This window comes from Ostrea edulis, chromosome 6 (genome assembly GCF_947568905.1).
Source record: "Ostrea edulis chromosome 6, xbOstEdul1.1, whole genome shotgun sequence".
In the NCBI taxonomy this organism is placed as follows: Eukaryota; Metazoa; Mollusca; class Bivalvia; order Ostreida; family Ostreidae; genus Ostrea; species Ostrea edulis.
Window position 1 is genome coordinate 53,182,962 of NC_079169.1, and position 24,510 is coordinate 53,207,471.

Genomic DNA, 24,510 nt, shown 5'->3' on the forward strand with positions numbered 1-24,510 from the left:
TTCGTAAGATAGCGATTTACCACTGCCGGTTTTAGTCCCAATAAAAACATCTTTTCCTTCTCTGATACATGATATCGAAAGCTTTTGGTTTTCAGTCAAATGATCGATTTGATATTTTTCACATATCTTTTCGTCAACGGACGCCATTTTTTACTTTCTGTTCATTCCCTTACCAAACTTTCATCTGAAACAAGAAATCCCATTGGCTGATTAATTTTAGCGTATTGCGTCATCCTTCTTCTCGAGCCCAACTTTTAAATAGCAACTGATGTCAAGGGTTAGTGCGAGGTAACGAATCAATAACCCTTGACTTGTGAAGATGGCTAGACGATGACATTAGGCTTTAGCAAAAAGGTCATTCACAGGATGTATGGCCGATAAGTCGTCAAAGTGCATTAAGACCTACACACCACACTGCTTCCGTGCCACAGCAGCCATAGTGCTTGATGTCGGTTTCCAAGTTTATGTCGGGACATCGAAGCGAGGCGTCGTTAAAAACCTATTACAAAAAATTATCGAGTCAAAAGAAGCGTTCAGTGAGCTCATGTTTATCAACAATTACATATCCAAATCCAAACCGTCCCTTACCTTCGTGCAGTTCCACATTCTCTGCGATGTTCAGTTCTTTCCGGAGATTCATCTGAGCTGCGTCCTCTGTCCTGTCTATAAAAGATTTGCCTACACCTGACGACTGCCGCCCTGTTCTTCATGTTCCTCCATCTCAGTCTTCTGTTAACTCCGCAATATCCACAGAATATCTTTCAAAGTCGGTCTTCAACGTCTTCACTTTTCAAAAGTCAAAGCGCATCACAACTCTAAGTGTAACACTGCGCATCCCCGTTTAAATCATAATTCCCCCACCCCCTAAAATTAGACATATGGAAGAGTTTTCCATTATATACTCCCGAGTTAATGTATAAGTATATGTTGATATACTTCCTTTCTAGCGTCTTAATAATTAAAACTTCTTCATTTTATAGAACTTTGTTTTGTGTTGTCGTCATTTTGAACATCTATGACGCTTCGTTGTGGACGTCAACAATTTGAAATGTATGGAAACGTGTTGTTAACACAATTCAGCAATGTTACCAACCAAAAATGTAAATATAAGTAATAAGGTATCATTTAAAAATATTTATCGGGATATAAATACGGGTTGGTACATGATCAAATTTTCCATAAAGCCCTTCGGGCTTTATGGAATTTGATCACGTGATCAACCCGTATTTATATCCCGATAAATATTTTTAAATGATACCTTATTTCTTAAATATAAACAAAAAATGATATGTAAACCATGCTATAAGGAAATTGTGTCTATATTTGTTTGTTTTTTAACATTTTGGAGAATAAGGCTAATTCAATAATTTTGCGCATAATTATACTAAAACTTGATGAACATATTGAAAATGACATGTGTTTTAGTTATTGACATGTTTCCTGATAAATAAATGCAATTTAAATTATTATTTTTTGTTTTTATTTTAAAATAACAACAGATAACTGTTTCCAATGAATTTCATAAAAATCTGCATAAGGGTACATTACTTCAGTAGTGTCTGTAATGAAAATAAATATGGAAATCCTTAACTAATTTGCCTTTTCTCATTACTCTGAATGTTTTTTGTTTTTTTTATTTCACTCAATCGACATACATTTGCACAAAAGTAGATACAAAAGAATATGAATATATTTAATCGTACATATATATATTATAATGTTCATTTTCTTTTTATGAGAGAGAGAAGAGAGAGAGAGAGAGAGAGAGAGAGAGAGAGGAGGGAGTCAATTGACTAATGGAGACCATTTTTCCCAGTCCATTTTAAATTTATCTAATTCATTTCTTTCCTTATAACTATCCAGGTTGATTTGATACAATTGTTTCCAATCATTTATAAGGGCTTTAAGTGTTAGCTGATTTTTTTGACATCTATTCCTATATATATATTTTTTGATTATTATAAGTAATGCATTGTATGACCTGAAATGTTTTTGTTTTGTATCACCAAATATAAAAATTTTGACATCAAATTCTATTTCAATCTCCTTTGAATTGCAATATCTGATAAATTCTGATAATAATTGTTGTACTTTTGGACAATCCCAAAGTAAATGGTAAATTGTTTCGTCTTCCCTATCACAAAAGGTACATAGTTTAGAATCTACTCTATCTAATTTGTACATATAGCTATTAGTAGTTAAAATGTGGTGGTTAACTCTGTATTGAAACCATAATAATTTAGAATCCAATGTAGTCAAGAATGGCAGGTAAAAGATTGCCTTCCATTGGTTATCAGAGGTAATGAAATATCTACTCCATTTCTTTTTTCCTGTGGGTATAGCATCTGATTTATTGAGAGTATCATACATAGGTTTCGACCCTTTCTTTGTTAAAACAAATAGTTTGATATTCAAGGGAATAAGGGGTTTTTGCACAGATGCTTTATTTGTAAAGTTATACTTTTTCATATCTGTGGCTACTACTTGTGTTATACCCATATATGTTAAAAAATTCATTTGTAGGTTAAATCTGTCTTTAAATATTTTAAAATTTATAATTTCTCCTTTTTCGTCAAGTAGATCATGTACATTTTTTATTCCTTTATCATACCATGTTTTATAGAAGATGGACTGACTTTCTATCTTGAACTTATGATTATTCCATAAAGGTTGAATTACTCTGAATGTTAATCTATTGATTCCAAACAAAAAAATGCTACCTAACCCCCAAAAATCCAGGACTAAGGACCCACCTTAACATTGAAAGTAACACTATAGGGTCATATCTAAAAGTCTCTCTACTTGTCCCATCATTTATTATATACCCATCAATGTATCGTTCTTTGATACTGTGGATTTCACAGCGTGTGATCCGGTTTTCCTGATCACCACACTAGTTTTCTTATTCCGTATCAGTATCCTCTGAAACTGATGCCGTCACAATGATGTCACAATGCATCAACACAACGTTATTTGTGGAAAATACTGACCGTGTCACAAACGAAACGGCGTACACCAAACATAATTTCATAGTATGTTTGTGTTTTTGATAATTTGGATTACATTCATTATCTTATAAATGGGGATTTAAAATGCATAAGGGGGGTATATAATAAATTTATCTTGTTGACAGGCACTTCGCGTCTCGTGATCTGATGATACGCACCTGTCAACTTGACGTGATCCGACTCTTCGGATCAAGTTACTGTAGTAATAATAATATATTTATCACCAGTATCGTAGAATGATCGACCCACATAATAAACTTCGAATATTGTTGCGGTCCAACAATTTTTGCGACCTGGAGTAGGGGACTATGTATTGCTATGCAATATTCTCAGAATGCTTGTTTGTAATGATATTTCATATGTGGGTTGGTTATGAGTAGAAGAGGACCCCATTTGATTCCACGCTGAACATAGGAAGATACTGTCCGCTCAATATCTTGAGAAACCTTTAAGTAAATTTTAAGGAGTAGATGACTCCTATTTATTTCGAGGTCACATCAAAGGTCATACTGACCACTCAATGTCTTGAGAACCCTTTTAAGAGACATCAGTGAACATGGTACATCCTAAGTATATACGACCTTTATTGATTTTTAGGACACATATAAATATTAATTGGTCAAAGTTTATGCATATGCTGTAGTATTAATAGTACTTCGATCTATTTGTAACGGTTGTTTTATATATAGAGTACATGCATTAGTGCTAGCCTAGATTATTGAATGAAACAAATTACGTTACATATACAATCCATTTACACGTGGTATATGTCTTAAATATGATTTATAATGCATGTTAAATTGCTAAAGTTGCAAATATTCTTTTGAATGAATTGCCTAGAATTGGGAGAAGAACGTAAATTACGTGACTATATATGCAATCATGTTGTCTAACACCTCTTTATTCTAGCTATAACAAAAATATACTAAATCCAGGACTTTTACCATAAAGCATATTTTTTTAGTGCTAGCTCACCTTTGGCTCAAGTGAGCTTTTCTGATTGAAATTTGTCCGGTGTCTGTTAGCGTCATAAACTTTTCATATTTTCATCTTCTCCAGAACCACTTGGCCAATTTCAACAAAACAAAGCATCCATGGGTGAAGGAGATTGATTCAAGTCTTACCCCCTTGAAAGGGGAGATAATCACAATGTAAAAATAGAGTGGGGTCATTTAAAGAACCACTGGGCCAGTAGAGCTTAAATTCATCTGAAAGCTTCCTGACATATAGTTCAGATTCAAGTTTGTTAAAATCATGGTCCCCGGGGTTAGGATATGGTGCCACAATAGGGGATAAAAGATTTACATGCAAATCTTTAGGGAAAATGTTTAAAAATTAATCTTCTTTTCAAGAACTAGTGACTGGGGCAGTAAAGTTTATATTTGTATTCCACCGCAACACCCACTTGACTTTGTGGATGCAACTCCTCAGAAACCGCTCTACGAATTTTGTTCATATTTTCTAGGATTGTTGGTCACCATGTGTAGTTGATCATATTATGCTGCCATTTTGATTTGACAAATTTTACAGGAGTTATGGGACTTTGTTGAATTTGTACATGCTACACTTTAGAAACACTTTGTGGACGCAACTCCTCTGAAATCGCTCAAAGGATTTCTTTCAAATTTTGTAGGATTGTTAGTCACCATATGAAGTTGATCATATATTGTACCGTCATTTTGATTCAAGAAATTTAACAGGAGTTATGGGACTTTGTTGAATTTGTACATTCTACACCAATCGGAACTCCTGGAATGTCTCACGCACTCGACATAGATTTCGGATGTAATACGATGGCTTCCATGAGTGAATTTGATGCATTGTCAATTGTGACGTCACAGCAATGCATCAAATTCGCTCATGGATGCCATCGTATTACATCCGATATCTATGTTGAGTGCGCGAGACATTCGAGGAGTTCCGATTGCATTCTACACTATTGGAACACTTTCTGGATGCAATTCTTTTGAAACCGCTCAATGGATTTGTTCAAATTTTGTAAGATTGTTAGTCACCATATGTAGTTGATCATATTGCGCCGTCTCATTTTGATTTGACAAATTTTACAGGAGTTATGGGACTTTTGTGCTTCAATATTTACCTCACCTGAGTTAAAAGCTCAAGTGAGCTTTTCTGATCATCCATATTCCGGCGTCCGTCTGTCCGTCCGTCTGTAAACTTTTAACATTTTTAACTTCTTCTCAAAAACCACTGGGCCAATTTCAACCAAAGTTGGCACAAAGCATCCTTAGGTAAAGGGAATTCTAAATTGTTAAAATAAAGAGGCAGGCCACCTTCCAAGGGGAGATAATCAAGAAAAGGTAAAAATAGGGTAGGGTCATTAAAAAATCTTTTTCTCAAGAACCACTGGGCTAGAAAAGATGAAATTTATAGATAAGCTTTATTAGGTAGTGCAGATTCTAAATTGTTAAAATCCTGGCCCCCGGGGGTCGGATGGGGCCACAATAGAGGATCAAAGTTTTACATACAAATATATAGGAAAAATCTTTAAAAATCTTCTTCTCAAGAACCACTGAGCCAGAAAAGCTGAGATTTATATGAGAGCTTCCTGATATAGTGCAGATTCTAAATTGTTGAAATCCTGGCCCCTGGGGGTCGGATGGGGCCACAATAGGGGATCAAAGTTTTACATACAAATATATAGGAAAAATCTTTAAAAATCTTCTTCTCAAGAACCACTGTGCCAGAAAAGCTGAGATTTATATGAAAGCTTCCTGATATAGTACAGATTCTAAATTGTTAAAATCCTGGTCCCCGGGGGTCGGATGGGGCCACAATAGGGGATCAAAATTTTACATACAAATATATAGGAAAAATCTTTAAAAATCTTCTTCTCAAGAACCACTGTGCCAGAAAAGCTGAGATTTATATGAAAGCTTCCTGATATAGTGCAGATTCTAAATTGTTAAAATCCTGGCCCCCGGGGGGTCGGATGGGGCCACAAGGGGGGATCAAAGTTTTACATACAAATATATAGGAAAAATCTTCAAATATCTTCTTCTTGTGAACCATTGGGCCAAAGAAGTTCACATTTACATGAAAGCTTTCTGACATAGTGTAGATTCAAGTTTGCAAAAACTATGGCCTCCAGGGGTAGGTTGGGGCCATAATAAGGACTACGGTTTTACATGCAAATATATATAGAAAGTCTTCTGATATGGACCAAGGTGACTCAGGTGAGCGATGTGGCCCATGGGCCTCTTGTTTTTGACATGGCTACGTGTAGCAATATTGTTACATATTTTGTACCTGAAAACTTCCTGACATAGTACAGATTCAAGTTTGTAAAAATCATAGCCCCCAGGGGTAGGGTGGGGTCACAATAGGGGATCAATGTTTTACATAGAAATATATAGGGAAATTTTTTAAAAATCTTCTTCTCAAGAGCCATTATGAGCCAGAAGAGCTGTGATTTACATGAAAGCTTCCTGACATAGTGCAGATTCAAGTTTGTTCAAATCATGGCCCCCAGGGGTAGGTTGGGGCCAAATTAGGGGATCAAAGTTTTACATTAGAATAGAGAAAATATTTAAAAATCATCTTCTCAAGAACCAATGAGCTGGAAGAGCTGAGATTTACATGAAAGCTTCCAGACATAGTGCAGATTCAAGTTTGTTCAAATCATGGCCCCCGGGGTTGGGTTGGGGCCACAACAGGGGATCAAAGTTTTACATTAGAATAGAGAAAATATTTAAAAATCATCTTCTCAAGAACCATTGAGCCAGAAGAGCTGAGATTTACATGAAAGCTTTCTGACATAGTGCAGATTCAAGTTTGTAAAAATCATGGCCTCCAGGGGTAGGTTGGGTCCACAATATGAACTAAGGTTTCAGGGCTCACACTGGACCAAAATTTTCTGTCGCAACCTGGCGCGCGTGCATCGACTCATACACGTTTACTGTAGATCTATATTTCATGTATATTATTGAAGAGGCATATACAACATATCATATCTCTGATTATTCTTGCACGATGTATACAACATGGCTTTGTTTAGCTTTGATCACAAATCACTATTATTATGATATTGTGAAAATTGATTGTATTTCAGCAGATATTGCTTTTTAGCTCACCTGATCAAAGTTTTACATACAAATATATAGGAAAAATCTTTAAAAATCTTCTTCTCAAGAACCACTGAGCCAGAAAAGCTGAGATTTATATGAAAGCTTCCTTATATAATGCAGATTCTAAATTGTTAAAATCCTGGCCCCCGGGGGTTGGATGGGGCCACAATAGGGGATCAAAGTTTTACATACAAATATATAGGGAAAATCTTTAAAAATCTTCTTCTCAAGAACCACTGAGCCAGAAAAGCTGAGATTTATATGAAAGCTTCCTGATATAATGCAGATTCTAAATTGTTAAAATCATGGCCCCCGGGGATCGGATGGGGCCACAATAGGGGGTCAAAGTTTTACATACAAATATAGAGGGAAAATCTTTAAAAATCTTCTTCCCAAGAACCACTGTGCCAGAAAAGCTGAGGTTTATATGAAAACTTCCTGATATAGTACAGATTATAAATTGTTAAGATCATGGCCCCCGGGGGTCGGATGGGGCCACAATAGGGGGTCAAAGTTTTACATACAAATATATAGGAAAAATCTTTAAAAATCTTCTTCCCAGAACCACTAAGCCAGAAAAGCTGAGATTTATATGAAAGCTTTCTGATATAGTGCAGATTCAGGTTTGTTAAAATCATGCCCCCCTGGGGTCGGATGGGGCCACAATAGGGGATCAAAGTTTTACATACTAATATATAGGGAAAATCTTTAAAAATCTTCTTCTCAAGAACCATTGGGCCAAAGAAGTTCACATTTACATGAAAGCTTTCTGACATAGTGTAGATTCAAGTTTGCAAAAACCATGGCCTCCAGGGGAAGGTTTGGGGCCATAATAGGGACTACGGTTTTACATGCAAATAGATATGGAAAATCTTCTGATATGGACCAAGGTGACTCAGGTGAGCGATGTGGCCCATGGGCCTCTTGTTAGTCAGTCTGATGACATTGCAGCACAATCATGGTTTTATTTTTAAATATTGTTTTTGGCTAAGTTGACTCAATTCTATTTCATACCAGAAAAAATTGGGAGTATTTCATAGCCTATACACTGGCTATATTAAATAAAGACAAGAAATGAGTTTCTAAATGTTTATTAATCATTTTAGTAGTGTAAATGACATATAATACTCATTTAATTTGCAGTCTAGAAAAAGTCACTGATGACAAAGTTACTGAAAATTAATTGCTGTAATACATAGCACATGATCATCGTTTCACATCACATTTTTCAAAGAATTCACTGAAGAATCCTGTTTTCATCTTGAAATCCAGAATGACAAGGTGGTCCTTTGGTGAATCTCATCATGTAGAGGAGAAGGGACTTCATGAAGTCTGAAACAAATTTTAAATGGCTTAAGATGATGTGAAGTCAAAAGATGACAGCATAGCAATTTCAGAAGAACCTACAATTTTGCGTTTCTTCATGGCCATTTTCTAAATAGATCAAACCAAAGACCTAAAGAATAATGCAATTTCCCAACATTCCTCTATTTATACACTAGACTACCGTCAAATGGATTAGAAAATGTAGCTGAACATTCTAGTTTAACTTTCTAGATGAAATCGCTTTTGTACTGTGATGAACCGACAAATTAGATTTTTAGCCGAGTTGCAACGAAGTTGAACTCGGCTATAGGGGCTGTAAGTCTCGTTTCTCGTCATTTCCGATGAAGCATTTCCGGTGACAAACAAATCCGATTCATTTATATACGAGTATAGAATTGGGCCAACTACACGTCCGAAAAACCAATGCTTATGCGTAAATCAGAGAACGCTGTGTACCACAACCATTTGTTATGTTCCTGTTTAACAAGTTGACGTATATTGTCAATGCAGTGGTTCAAGTGTCGATGGAGAACAACCAGGTAACTGCAAGTATACATTCATTTCCACCTTCATGAATGATTATTCGATAATTACGCAATTTATTTGTACTTTTAATTCAACTTACTTCTTCTCTTTTAATTCAAACAACTAGGCCTATTATCGTTAATAATTAGACATACAAATGTACAATGTAACTCAAGTAGATAATTTTATGATGTAATTGAGAGGGGTAGGGGTGGGGGGGGGGGGGGGGTTATGGTTATATTATTGCCCTTTACTTCACTGGTTTTTATTATTATTATTTAAGCAATTTGGAGAAAATAGTAATATTAAGATAACTTGATTATCTATGGCTTGATTATGTTTGTAAATATTTAGCAAGAAATTACAGGGGAAGGGGGGGGGGGGGGGCACTTCTTGTCTAAAGATATAAGGAGGCAAATGCCGGAGAGAGTAATTTCAGTGGTAGAGAATTTGTAGAATGTGTATCTTCTGTACGAGAATAATTGACGCCTCTTTATTGTGGATTCTCTTTTTAGGTCACCTGAATTCATTCAGGTGACCTATTGCTATCTGTTTTTGTCCGTCGTCGTGCGTCGTGTGTTAACATTTGAACATTTTCAGCTTCTTCTCTGAAACCCCATAACCAATTTCAACCAATTTTGGCATATAGCATCTGTGGGTGGAGGGGAACAAAAATTGTGAAATTCGTGGTCCCTGCCCCCCTGGGGCCTGAGGGGTGGGGCAAAAACCATCAAAATGAGTGTAATTTTAAAAAATCTTCTTCTTTACTCCTGCACATCAAGAAACCAAACTGTGGGCATAATTATAATGAGCATTGAGCCCTCTACCAAAATTGTGAAATTCATGGCCCCTGGGGCAGGGGTTCTTGTGTTAGGGTGGGGCTCTATTGGTCATATAGTGAAAATGTAGAAATTCTTTGAAAATCTTCTCTGTCTCTGGGTATTAAGTAGACAAACTAATAGCATGGTAATGATGAGCAAGGATGCCTCTTTATACCCCCCGCAACAAGTTGTGGAGGGGGGGGGGGGGTATACTGGAATCGAGTTGTCCGTCTGTAGACGCAATGGTTTCCGGGCTCTAAAGCATTATCCTTTCCACCTACCGTCACCATATCATATATATGGACTACCCATGGGATGAAGATGTTCCCTATCGATTTTGGGGTCAAAAGGTCAAAGGTCAAGCACACTGGACATTGAAGTAGCAATATGGTTTCCGGGCTCTAAAGTGTTATCCTTTCCACCTACAGTCACCATATCATACATATGGACTACCCATAGGATGAAGATGTTCCCTATCGATTTTAGGGTCAAAAGGTCAAAGGTCAAGTGCACTGGACATTGAAGTAGCAATACGGTTTCCGGGCTCTAAAGCATTATCCTTTCCACCTACAGTCACCATATCAAACATATGGACTACCCATGGGATGAAGATGTTCCCTATCGATTTTGGGGTCAAAAGGTCAAAGGTCAAGCGCACTGGACATTGAAGTAGCAATATGGTTTCCGGGCTCTAAAGCGTTATCCTTTCCACCTACAGTCACCATATCATATATATGGACTACCCATGGGATGAAGATGATCCCTATTGATTTTGGGGTCAAAAGGTCAAAGGTCACGCGCACTGGACATTGAAGTAGCAATATGGTTTCCGGGCTCTAAAGCGTTATCCTTTCCACCTACAGTCACCATATCATACATATGGACTACCCATGGGATGAAGATGTTACCTATCGACTTTGGGGTCAAAAGGTCAAAGGTCATGCGCACTGGACATCGAAGTAGCAACACTCAGAAAAGAGGTAGTTTATACCTATTACCAACACCCTTTGGGAGATTGGGGTAAGCGGGGGGTATTCTTAGTGAGCATTGCTCACAGTACCTCTTGTTAAAAATTGTGAAATTCATGGCCCCTGGATCAGGGGTTCTGGTGCTAGAGTGCGGCTCTATAAGTCATATAGTGAAAATGCATTATTTCTTTGAAAATCTTCTTCTCTGTCCTTGGGTATTAAGTAGACAAACCAATAGCATGATTATGATGAGCAAGGATGCCTCTTTCAAAATTGTGAAATTGATGGCCCCTGGGTCAGGGGTTCTGGTATTAGGGTGGGGCCCTATTGATCATATAGTGAAAATGCATTTTATTTCTTTGAAAATCTTCTCCTCTGCTGCTGGTTATTAAGTAGACAAACTAATAGTATGATAATGATGATCAAGGATGCTTCTTTCAAAACTGAAATTTATGGCCCCTGGGTCAGGGGTTCTGGTGCAAAGGCGGGGCTGACCACATAGCTATTCAATGTTTCTTCCATCCAAAAGTAAAATTCTTATATTTAAACACAAACCTAATTCAAACATTGGAAGGTTGTTACATGATACTCAGGTGACCTATAAGGCCCCTGGGCCTCTTGTTATAGTCTTCATTGTACATTATAATCATATAAACTTTTTCTTACATTTAGAATTCAGGAAGAGTATTTTCTCCCTCAAGTCCAGCCATCCTTACTATCACCTGATACAGGACTAGCTTTTGTGCAATGGGTATGCATTATTGTGTTTCGATTGTTTGGACTAACAGCCGACTGCATGCAAATTCTCCGGATCATGAAGGACTCTTAGTGGACAAAGAACATTGCAAAGTGATAGAATTTTATTGCTGCAACTTGATTATTTGGAGAACAGCTGACTGCAGAATTATCTGGGATCATAAAGGACTCTGAATGGACACATACCATTAACAGAATTATACTTTCAATATTTTCATTCCTGGATGGATTTAAAATCAACATGTATGATAAAATATACTTAATAAAACAATAACAATCAGTAGTGCATTTTTATTTATACTAAACTATTTGACACACACGTTTTATTTTATTAGGTGACCTGAATTCATTCAGGTGACCTATTGCTATCTGTTTTTGTCCCTCGACGTGCGTCGTGCATTAACATTTGAACATTTTCAGCTTCTTCTCTGAAACCCCTAAACCAATTTCAATCAATTTTGGCATATAGCATCTGTGGGTGGAGGGGAACAAAAATTGTGAAATTCGTGGTCCCTGCCCCCCTGGGGCCTGAGGGGTGGGGCAAAAACCATCAAAATGAGTGTAATTTTAAAAAATCTTCTTCTTTACTCCTGGACATCAAGAAGCCAAACTGTGGGCATAATTATAATGAGCGTTGAGCCCTCTACCAAAATTGTGAAATTCATGGCCCCTGGGTCAGGGGTTCTTGTGTTAGGGTGGGGCTCTATTGGTCATATAGTGAAAGTGTAGAAATTCTTTGAAAATCTTCTTCTCTGTCTCTGGGTATTAAGTAGACAAACTAATAGCATGGTAATGATGAACAAGGATGCCTCTTTATACCCCCCCCCCCCCCCCCCCCCCCCCCCGCAACAAGTTGTGGGGGGTATACTGGAATCGGGTTGTCCGTCTGTAGACGCAATGGTTTCCGGGCTCTAAAGCATTATCCTTTCCACCTACCGTCACCATATGATATATATGGACTACCCATGGGATGAAGATGTTCCCTATCGATTTTGGGGTCAAAAGGTCAAAGGTCAAGCACACTGGACATCGAAGTAGCAATATGGTTTCCGGTCTCTAAAGTGTTATCCTTTCCACCTACAGTCACCATATCAAACATATGGACTACCCATGGGATGAAGATGTTCCCTATCGATTTTGGGGTCAAAAGGTCAAAGGTTAAGTGCATTGGACATTGAAGTAGCAATATGGTTTCCGGGCTCTAAAGCGTTATCCTTTCCACCTACAGTCACCATATCATATATATGGACTACCCATGGGATGAAGATGATCCCTATCGATTTTGGGGTCAAAAGGTCAAAGGTCACGTGCACTGGACATTGAAGTTGCAATATGGTTTCCGGGCTCTAAAGCGTTATCCTTTCCACCTACAGTCACCATATCATACATATGGACTACCCATTGGATGAAGATGTTCCCTATCGATTTTGGGGTCAAAAGGTCAAAGGTCATGCGCACTGGACATCGAAGTAGCAACACTCAGAAAAGAGGTAGTTTATACCTATTACCAACACCCTTTGGGAGATTGGGGTAAGCGGGGGGTATTCTTAGTGAGCATTGCTCACAGTACCTCTTGTTAAAAATTGTGAAATTCATGGCCCCTGGATCAGGGGTTCTGGTGCTAGAGTGCGGCTCTATAAGTCATATAGTGAAAATGCATTATTTCTTTGAAAATCTTCTTCTCTGTCCTTGGGTATTAAGTAGACAAACCAATAGCATGGTTATGATGAGCAAGGATGCCTCTTTCAAAATTGTGAAATTGATGGCCCCTGGGTCAGGGGTTCTGGTATTAGGGTGGGGCCCTATTGATCATATAGTGAAAATGCATTTTATTTCTTTGAAAATCTTCTCCTCTGCTGCTGGTTATTAAGTAGACAAACTAATAGTATGATAATGATGATCAAGGATGCTTCTTTCAAAACTGAAATTTATGGCCCCTGGGTCAGGGGTTCTGGTGCAAAAGCGGGGCTGACCACATAGCTATTCAATGTTTCTTCCATCCAAAAGTAAAATTCTTATATTTAAACACAAACCTAATTCAAACATTGGAAGGTTGTTACATGATACTCAGGTGACCTATAAGGCACCTGGGTCTCTTGTTCATAAAGGATTTGCAAAAAATAATAAATGAAGAAAATTATATCAAATTAAAAAAAAAAACCAGTGCTTAATTCCAGTCGTGGGTTTTGCGGGAATTCTGCTGTGGAGCACATGTTGATCCTGTATAATATTCAAAGTTGAAAAATAAGTGATTGCACCATTAGGTGTTACACAAGTCACTGCTTTGACGGTAAATCAGCACTTACAGGAACTGTATGTCATGGCGTGGGTATCAAGGTGTCCGGGAATATTTCAAGAGACTGGTTTCAATGGCATCTAACCTAAATAAAAAAATGAAATAGAAATCATTGTCATGCAATACGTTTCTCTTTATCTCAAGGAAGTTATTGTAAGTCTTAAATCAAAGCCACATTCTTGAATTTAGTTTAAACTAATATTTTTCTATACATAAAACTGTGTTTATACAATTTGAAACTGGTTTAGGAGAGAGGATAGAAAAATTCAATGCAGATGGAGAAAGTTTGTTTAATAATAATATTCCCAGTAAACAATGAATACAGTTGTACGAACCTTAAAACATAACATATTACATGAATGTTATCAAATTATAACACCCCCCCCCCCTTTTTTTCCACAAGTACCAACCGAATCTCAATGAATCCACTTTCTAAAAACAATAATTTATTGTTTTATAATATTAAATACTATCACTTCTTTTTGAAAATTGTGTAAATATTACATTTATCAAGGTTTAGCTGCAATAATGTAGCCCTCTCCGAGTTTATTAATCTGACACCCCCCCCCCTTTTTTTTTTAAAGGAGAGGGATATATTATTGCAGCTAATCAAGGTCATGCACGCACGATAACGATAAGAAATCAGTGATGAAGTTTTGTTGTATATGTCATGGAAAGAGTACTATTTAGTAGTGCTACAGCTGCTGTGTCTAGTAATGTTTTTTGTAAAAATTCTTTCTATAGATCGTAAAATCATGCTCCCTCCCCCTATAAACATTTCATTTATACAATTTCAAGCGTGACTGCATGTGACGTATAACCACAGGGGCTAAGCCCGTTTTGGGCCCGAACTCTGTGATACCATAACTATAGAAAGGGGTCTAACTCTGACACAGATAAAAAACTAACCACTTGCTTCAAATGCCTAAAAAATCTTAAACTAGGTAATCTATGAATAATTTGTCGTTTTCCTTGCATAGATTAATGTTTTAACTACTTGCATGCCAAATTTCAAGTCACTGGTTCTTAAAATAACAAAGATATACGTCATCGTTCTCTCGATTTCACTTGTTTATTTTTATGCCCCCCTTTGAAAAAGAGGGGGCATAATGTTTTGCACCTGTCGGTCGGTCGGTCTGTCTGTCGGTATGTAGACCATGTGTTGTCCGCTCAATATCTTGAGAACCATTCACTTGATGATAATGATATTTCATATGTGGGTTAGTTATGAGTAGAAGAGGATCCCTATTGTTTTTCAGGTCAAAAGGTCAAAGGTCAAGGGTCAATCTACTCTGGACATAGGAATATAATGTCCGCTCAATATCTTGAGAACCCTTTGCTTGAAAGACATCAAACTTGGCACACTGGTACATCCTAAGGAGTGGATGACCCCTTAAGATTTTGAGGTCATATGGTAAAGGTCAAGGGTCAAACTGGGCATAGGAATATACTGACCATTCAATGTCTAGAGAACCCTTTGCTTGACAGACATCAAACTTGATACACTGGTACATCTTCAAGAGAAGACGACCCCTATTGATTTTCAGATCACATGGTCAAGGGTCAAACTGGACATTGGAATGTACTGTCTGCTCCATATATTGAGAACCCTTTGCTTGACAGACATGAAACTTGGTACACTGGTACATCTTCAAAAGAAGATGACACCTATTGATTTTGAGGTCGCATGGTCAAAGGTCAAGGGTTAAACTGTACATAGGAATATACTGTCCGCTCAATATCTTGAGAACCCTTTGCTTGACAGACATCAAACTTGGTACACTGGTACATCTTCAGGAGAAGATGACTACTAATTATTTTAAGGTCACATGGTCAAAAGTCAAGGGTCAAATTGGACATAGGAATATACTGTCCATTCAATATTTTGAGAACCCTATGCTTGACAGACATCAAACTTGGTACACTGGTACATCTTCAGGAGTTGATGACCCCTATTGAGTTTTAGGTCACATGGTCAATCCACTCTTGACATAGGAAGATATTGTCTGCTCAGTATTTTGAATTGATGATAACTACTCTCAATTAAATGATGTGTGTGTGTATAACCCTTTTCAATTTTGCACCATGGGGGGCATATGTGTTTTACAAACATCTCTTGTTACTAGGACATTTACCGGTCCAGGTCACGGAGTCGTTTCTCGCCAATGTCACAGCAGCGAAATTCAGACTAGTATGGAAGATTTCGGACCTGTCAATTAAAATTTCACATCAATTATACGCTACTTACTTCCTCATATTTTAATAATGTTCTTCGTGTAGACGTTACACGACTTATTTTTCCTCAGCAGCATCAACTGTTGACAAGATCTGCCATTTTAATGAATACACTAAATACCCGAAATGTCTAAAACTTTAAAGAAGGGGGGAGTGGGTAATAATAATCTTAATGAAATAGAATAAACAAAAACAAAAAATTATAAAAGCAAAGAAATAATGTTCAATTTCCTTCTCTAAGTGCAATATCACAAGAATAATGTTTTGATCAGTTTTAAAGGGAACGTAGGGTATAAAAAAATATTTTCACATTTAAAATACTAGATATTTAGTAATTAAGTCCACTGGTTATTTCCATTTGATTGTAATCTGATGTGTAGAAATTGGCATTTAAATATAGCTACACATCATCTGCTGGAGGCTGCCATTTTGCAAGATAAAGTTATCGCTCTTTAAGATATTTCCCACAATCTCATCTGCTAATGACGTATACCGGGCCTCTCAGTGAAAGCAGCTGATCATGTCTGACTGCAAAGGATACCAATATGAGGCTGATCAAAATGAAGAGGAATTATTAGCAGCTTCAAATGAAAACACTAGTGACTTGGGATGGATTGATGAAAGCGACACTCTTAATTCTTAAACTTTTAATTTTGAATTCTTTATACAGGATTGTTCATTATCTTCACTTCTTCATTCTTCACTTGAACATTCCTTAGCACATATGATGGACAATTCTATCTGTATATGTTGCACAAAGTTGATTTATTCTTCAATATGGATTGAGAGTGGGATAGTTTTGTCACTATTGATGTCTTCATTGAGCTGAAAATATAAAAATGAAATCAAATCATTACTTTATAACTTAAGTAATGAATTTTCGTGAAAGTGCATGTACATGTACATGTATTTCACACAACAAAGAGTTTATTTTTCATAGTAGTTTTCTCTCTTTCTGATTTATTATTACATCTGTTTACAAGAGAATCTTGCAATGTGAACCTGTATACAGCACAAATCAGTTGATTATCACTACACCCCTGCAGTAATTGCCACGTAAATGTCAAGATTTGAAAGATTAACTGCACAGGGGGAATTGAAATGACCTTGGTTGTAAAACGTTGTTAATCATTTAATAGAGAAATGCATCAAATTACCTGTTTCCTTAGATGCTAATAGTCCAGGTTGGTCAATAGGTTTCCAAAAGAAAATGGATTAGCTGAAAAATGAAAAATACTCATAATGACTAATTAATTATAGATACTATACTTCATATATACATGTACTATACTTCATTTGTTTACTTGTACATTTTCAATTTCTTTAAAAACAATAGGATAATACAAAATGTGCTAGTGCTGTGATGATTTTTGAAAGTATTACATGTATCCTGCTTTTCCTTTTCCTCATCTTTTTGAGCAGAGTATTTTCTCTTATTTTCTTAGGCTTGCTGCCATCAAATATTTTAGTTACTGCATCTTCTTTTTAATAGGTTTTGATGTGTATCCCAATATCTTAAACTTAATTAGATATTAATTTAACTTTGAATATTTCATATTTAGCCTATACAAAGTGTTCACTGGATAAGGATATTAAAATAAACTGAATTAGATTAAATTAGAAAATTATTATTATATAAGCAAAAGTTTGTTGTAAATAAACTCTGGTTATTGACACATTAAGAATTATTAGTATTTACCAAGTAAAAAGCAAATATAATTTATACTTACCCTGATATCCTCTTTAAAAGAATCTTTCTCAAAATGCCGTTCAAAAACAAAATATTCATTTCCAAGGTTATGTATCCAATTCAGTGGCGTAGCTTCCATTGAAACAACCGAGGCAGCTGCCTCGGTAAAAAAAACCCCACCTTTTACGTTGTTAAAATGTCGATAGCTTCTGGGGGGCACAGCCCCCCAGACCCCCTGCCTCGGTAATATTCGAACCCAAGCTACGCCTATGCAATTCTTGCACAATGTTCATAGTTTGGGGGGAGATCAGGGATGCTAAAAGGTAGATACATGTATTCCTTTTCCTTTGACCACAGTGCAAAATTTCGCTTGAACTCCCGACATTTAAATTATAGATACTCTGTAACCCATTTAGTGCTATAGGCACAGCAGTTGTAATGAATTGCCGCATACATGTCATCAGCCGCCATGATAAGAGATTCTCCCATTCAGCTCAGTTTCCAGTGTAAATGACAGATTAAATCTTGTTATCAGCAGCAATTATTTTTTCTATGCTAGATTTTGTTGTCTGTATGGTACCAGTTTTCACATATCAAAAGTTGATTTTTGACCCTACGTTATTTGAGATTTTAAGTCTGTCGGGTATTTAGTGTATTCATTAAAATGGCAGATCTTGTCAACAGTTGATGCTGCTGAGGAAAAATAAGTTGTGTAACGTCTACACGAAGAACATTATTAAAATATGAGGAAGTAAGTAGCGTATAATTGATGTGAAATTTTAATTGACAGGTCCGAAATCTTCCATACTAGTCTGAATTTCGCTGCTGTCATAGGCGAGAAACGACTCCGTGACCTGGACCGGTAAATGTCCTAGTAAAAATAAACAAGTGAAATCGAGAGAACGATGACGTATATCTTTGTTAATTTAAGAACCAGTGACTTGAAATTTGGCATGCAAGTAGTTAAAACATTAATCTATGCAAGGATAACGACAAATTATTCATAGATTACCTAGTTTAAGATTTTTTAGGCATTTGAAGCGAGTGGTTAGTTTTTTATCTGTGTCAGAGTTCGGGCCCAAAACGGGCTTAGCCCCTGTGCGTATAACTGTATACATTTTGATTTGTGGATTGTAAATAAATACATGTAAATCTATTTATATTTACTTGAGCGTATATGTAACTAAAGACTGATGATTGGTATGAAGGCCCTAGATGTGGTAACAAACAAAACCAAGATATTTATATTTATCTAATGGAAATCAAGTTTACTACAGGTATTATAATGCATTTATACTGACCTGCAAAACTTTCCCCATAACGTCCAATTCTTTCCATCGTCCAAAACAACGATAAAAACTGCAAGATATTTCCAACTTGTATGATTTCATGCAAAACGTAAAGGTTTGTTTGTCACCGGAAATACTCGAATCTTGTGTCATCTCGCTTGCGAGCTTACAGCCCCTATTGGTTTGGTGATGCAGGCGGGCGGTTGGGCGTCAACAATTGGTTTCCGGATAATAGCTCGAAAAGTTTTTACAATCTAATCAAATGAAACTTTGATATTTTGTTGGGTACCAAGTAAGGAAGAACCTATCGATTTTGGAGAAAAATGGTCAAAGGTCAAGGACACAGTGATCGAAAATAGAATGAAAATTTCAGAAAAATTTGGTTTCCGTATGAAAACTCAGAAAGTTTAAATCCGAATCAAATGAAACTTTGATATATTGTTGGGTACCAGGTAAGGAAGACCCCTAATTGATTTTGGAGAAAAAAGGTTAAAGGTCAAGGTCACAGTGATCGAATATAGAATGAAAATTTCACTGTGGATTTACAGTAAGTGTGAACGAGACATATCGGCAAGTACATGACGTGCTTCAGATAGTTCATTTGGAAAGTCCCCGAGTGATTTTAAAGAGCGCTTTTGATAGGTCGGTTAAATTATAGGTAGGCGGTCCCAAGTATTTGGCATTATATTATCTCGTGCCTAACAAGTGTAAGTTTCAATATTGATTTCAGTGTAAATTGCACCGTACGTAGCGTGAGATTCAATGTCGGTTTTGATTTGACAACGGAGATTTGAGATTACGTTAATAAAATGTCTTGTAAAGTTTATCTTATATATACTAGATATCTGCATGTATAAGAGTGATGGGATATCTTATAAAGAAAAAAATATAAGATGTCTTATAAAAGATACAAGATATCTCGTAAACTTTAGAAGATACAACTTTTATCAGATACCTTATAAATTTTATCTTTTAAACAGGAATAACCGTGTTATACTTATAATCCATCGCAGTATCAATAGGTATGGGAGGGGAATACAGGGTGAAAAAGGCGAGCTCCGATATGTAAAGAAAAGGCAGGATAGCAATATCCCAAAATTCAAATAGTGCTGAATATTGAAAAGAAAAGAAAAAGACGGGATTGAAAATGCTGCGGGAAAAGGCAGGATCCGCAGTTGCCTCTATATCCCAATAAAAATTGAAAGGTTACTCCCTTAAATTCCTGTAGATACTTGTCAGTTTTAAGTGATCAGAAATTTCAGTACATGTTTCTATAGGCGATTTTGTCCGTTTAAGAACAATGCTTTTGTTTTGTTGTCTCTTTCACATTCGCAGTTTCCATATCGTTATTTTAAAATAAATCTCTCAGAGGATATTTTCGAAATCTTGCAAAGCATTGGAAAAGATCATGTCGGAAAAATTTCTAAATTCAAATAGTTAGGGGGAAGAGGGGGTAAAAACTCGTAAGTTTCTGTCATCCGACATCGATTACACGTTAGTGGGGAAAAAAAGACAACTGACTTTAAAACCACATAATAATACATTTTAATAAACGCTTAATAGTTTCAATGAACACTTTCATTTGTTTTACTTGTTAATCGATTAGTTTCAACATACTTCATAGTTAGTTTTGTATGGGGGGGGGGGGGGGGGGGGGTGTCTTGGTGAGAACTATGCGAACTCAGTTTTCTCTAACATTGAACATTTGATCTCGCCCCAAAAATAATTTGTCAGATTAAGTAATAAGATCAATAGATATTCTACTTCGAGAAAACATTTATTTTCAACACATGGCATGCTTTGATGTCTTTTACTGTTATATATACCCACATTTTCGTAAGAAATTCGGAAGTAACCATCGCTAGATACTGTTAATTGAATGAACAACGGCAAGTTCTGTGAATTCTAGCAAAAACTAAATTCCCCAAACCACCCCTCTCCTGTACATGTAACACATTATTAAAGAAATTCAGTATTCTATAACGTCATAATAAACCACAGAAAAGGTCGATTGTAATGTTGCGATACTGGCGTACCTTTGAACCTATATCACTGGTCCACCCCTAACTGTATGTCCATAGGAGTTTGAAATTTTATCAATAAAGTTAATAAAATGTACTTGATTGACCAAGCCTTGAGCTATGGTCAATCAAGTACATTTTATTAACTTTATTGATAAAATTTCAAGTTCCTATGGTATGTCCATGATTGCGATTACCCGTTGTATGAACGCGACACTCGCTTCGTCAATATATATATATATATATATATATATATATATATAACTGACTCGGCCTAAATTGCAATAAAATCAGTAGCAAAGAAATTTTCAACACTTCGTTCGTGTTCAGACCACAGGGGCTCGTCACGAATTGACCCTCTCTATTCTATATTTACATTTATTTGTAAATATAGAATAGACGATGTCAAATTTTAAAAAGACAAATATTTCGTGACGAGTCCCTGTGTTCAGACGAAATATGCTTCTCTTGGATTTTCTTTGCAGTTTCTTGAAAGTCATTTCCCTAAAAATTTCTCGCAGTTCTACAAATTAAAGAAACCTTTGGCACATTGTCAGGGGTACAAATATTTCTTCTTAATAAATTTTGTCTGATTTCTGTATTAATATACACTTGATTCCTTTTTAATTTCATACTCGATTAACAAAAGTACATCGGGTGTGAGCATTGCCGGTGTGAGCTTCGTTGGCAACATTTTCGGTGCAAGAGTTCCCATGATTGACAATTTTATAACGTGGCCTTTGCGACGCCTAATTTCTTACTGATTTTACCATAAAATAAACTCTCGGCATGTAATTTTAAAATCAACGTCATTGTTTTAGTTGGTATTGGTTTTCCCTTTTCGCAGTCTCTTCCATCGTGCTAAAAGATTATGTAATGACACGCCAGTGTAAAGACACGTGTGACCATCTAAAATTATTTTTATTCCCGCCCCTTTAAATATTGGTCCAATTGCAGTGATTGTTCTTTCCTTGATGCGTCAACATTGACAGATTTGTTTTGAAACCAACTATCCGAGACCTCGAATGAACTTGAGAAGCTGAGTCGTTCACACTTACTGTAAATTCACAGTAAAGGTATTGTTATGCCCCCTTCAAAGAAGAAGGGCATATTGGTTTGCACCGGTCGGTCGGTCAGTAGACCACATGTTGTCCGCTCAATATGTTGAGAACTATTCACTTGATGATAATGATATTTCAGATATGGGTTAGTTATGAGTAGTAAAGGACCCCTATTGTTTTTCAGGTCAAAAGGTCAAAGTTCAAGGGTCAATCTACTCTGGACATAGGAATATAATGTCTGCTCAATATCTTGAGAACCTTTTGCTTGAAAGACATCAAACTTGGCACACTGGTACATCCTAAGGAGTAGATGACCCCTATTGATATTGGGGTCATATGGTCAAGGGTCAAACTGGGCATAGTAATATACTGTCCACTCAATATCTTGAGAACCCTTTGCTTGACAGACATCAAACTTGGTACACTGGTACATCTTCAGGAGAAGATGACCCCTATTGATTTTATGGTCAAGGTTCAAACTGGTCATAGGAATATAATGCCCGCTCAGTATCTTGAGAACTCTTTGCTTGACAGACATCAAACTTAGTACACTGGTACATCTTCATGAGAAGATAACTCCTATTGATTTTGAGGTCACATGGTCAAAGGTCAAGGGTCAAACTTGACATGGGAATATACTATCTGCTCAGTATCTTGAGAACCCTTTTCTTGACAGACATCAAACTTAGTACACTGGTGTATATTCAGGAGAAGATGACCCCTATTGATTTTGAGGTCACATGGTCAAAGGTCAGGAATATACTGTCCGTTCAATATCATGAGAACCCTTTGCTTGACAGACATCAAACTTGGTACACTGGTACATCTTCAGGAGATGACCCCTATTGATTTTGAGGTCACATGATTAAGGGTCAAGGGTCAAACTGGACATTGGAATATAATATCTGTTCAATATCTTGAAAACCCTTTGCTTGACTGACATTAAACTTGGTACACTGGTACGTCTTCAGGAGAAGATGATTCCTATTGATTGTGAGGTCGCATGGTCAAAGGTCAAGGGTCAAACTGGACATAGGAATATAATGTCTGTTCAATATCTTGAAAACCCTTTGCTTGACAGACATCAAACTTGGTACACTGGTACGTCTTCAGGAGAAGATGACCCATATTGATTTTGAGATCAAAAGTTAATAGTTGAACTGGACATAGTAATATATTGTCTCCTATATTTTAAGAATTATTTGCTTGATAATGACACCAAACTTGGTACACTGGTACAGCATAAGGAGTAGATGACCCCTATTGATTTTTAGGTCACATGGTCAATTCACTCTTGACATGGGAAGATATTGTCTGCTCAATATTTTGAATTGATGATACTACTATCAATTAAATGATGTGTGTGTATAACCCTTTTCAATTTTGCACCTTGGGGGGCATATGTGTTTTACAAACATCTCTTGTTATGTACGAGGTAAGGAAGACCCCTATTGAGTTTGTAGAAAATAGGTCAAAGGTCAAGGTCACAGTGACCGAAAATAGATTAAAAATTCCAAAAAAAAATTTGGTTTCTGGGGGATAACTCGAATTTTTTTTAATTTGAATCAAATGAAACTTGGATATATTGTTGGATACCAGCAAAGCAAGGCCCCTATTGATTTTGGAGAACAAAGGTCAAGGTCACAGTGACCGAAAATAGATTGAAAACTTTAGACATTTATGGTTTCTGGACAGTAACTTGAAAAGTTTGAAACTGAAATTAGTTCTTCACAATTATAAATATGCCACATCATTCCTGACTTTACAATGTATCCCATGCAACTCGGCTCATGCGCCCCTGGGTGCATATATTTATTTTTTTCTGAAAAATTGCAAAATGCAACAAATGCGATGGGCAGCGCGAGCCCTGAGATTTTACATGCAAATATATATGGAAAGTCTTCAGATATGGGCCAAGGTAACTCAGGGGAGCGATGTGGCCCATGGGCCTGTTGTATTTAAATAATTTCCTTTTTCTAGGCTGAGGAAATATTTTGTTGGTTTTTCACCCTGCTCAATCCATTTAAGTTTTGTTCTGACATAAAGGCCCTGAATATAGTCTTTCCTGAGTTCTTCTAAACTTTTTTGAGCAGCAGTTAATTTTTGTACAATTTCTGTGATCTTGGTGGCATATATGATATTTTGTTTCTTTTACAGGGTTGAAAAAAGAGTGAAGGCAATGTATAAGTTAGATCCTCCCAATGTTGATCTCCACTGGGGTAAGTGTAAAGTTTGTATTTACATTTATCACATGTTTACTCCTTTATCCAGTGGATATGTTTGTTTGATAATCCAAAAATTATGCTGCACATTAATATAACAAATTTTAATAGACTGTCAATGTTTTCTTTTTTAGCTCTTCTGAGCCGAAGGCTCAAAGAGCTAATGCTATGGCCATTTGTGCGGTGTGCACGGTGTGTGTAAAC

General features: G+C 36.5%; 1 protein-coding gene and 2 long non-coding RNA genes across 5 annotated transcripts in view; 1 reads left to right on the forward strand and 2 right to left on the reverse strand.

The window, feature by feature from the left end:
- LOC125646740 (uncharacterized) overlaps positions 1-24,510 on the forward strand; it is a 149,239-nt gene that overhangs the window by 11,080 nt on the left and 113,649 nt on the right. For all 3 annotated transcript variants that reach the window (XM_056139987.1, XM_056139986.1, XM_056139988.1), the window contains one exon: positions 24,242-24,303. In XM_056139987.1, the coding sequence (XP_055995962.1) occupies positions 24,264-24,303 (40 nt within the window). In that variant the 5' untranslated portion in view covers positions 24,242-24,263. Of the gene's footprint in view, positions 1-24,241; positions 24,304-24,510 lie in introns of those variants that run through there.
- Positions 8,289-19,103, reverse strand: LOC130046847 (uncharacterized). The gene is made up of 3 exons (XR_008795881.1): positions 19,015-19,103; positions 13,799-13,873; positions 8,289-8,428 (listed from the first exon to the last, which is right to left on the reverse strand). It is a non-coding gene; the product is annotated as an uncharacterized LOC130046847 (long non-coding RNA).
- On the reverse strand, positions 16,643-17,850 carry LOC130046846 (uncharacterized). Its single transcript, XR_008795880.1, has 3 exons — positions 17,754-17,850; positions 17,181-17,242; positions 16,643-16,848 (listed from the first exon to the last, which is right to left on the reverse strand). It is a non-coding gene; the product is annotated as an uncharacterized LOC130046846 (long non-coding RNA).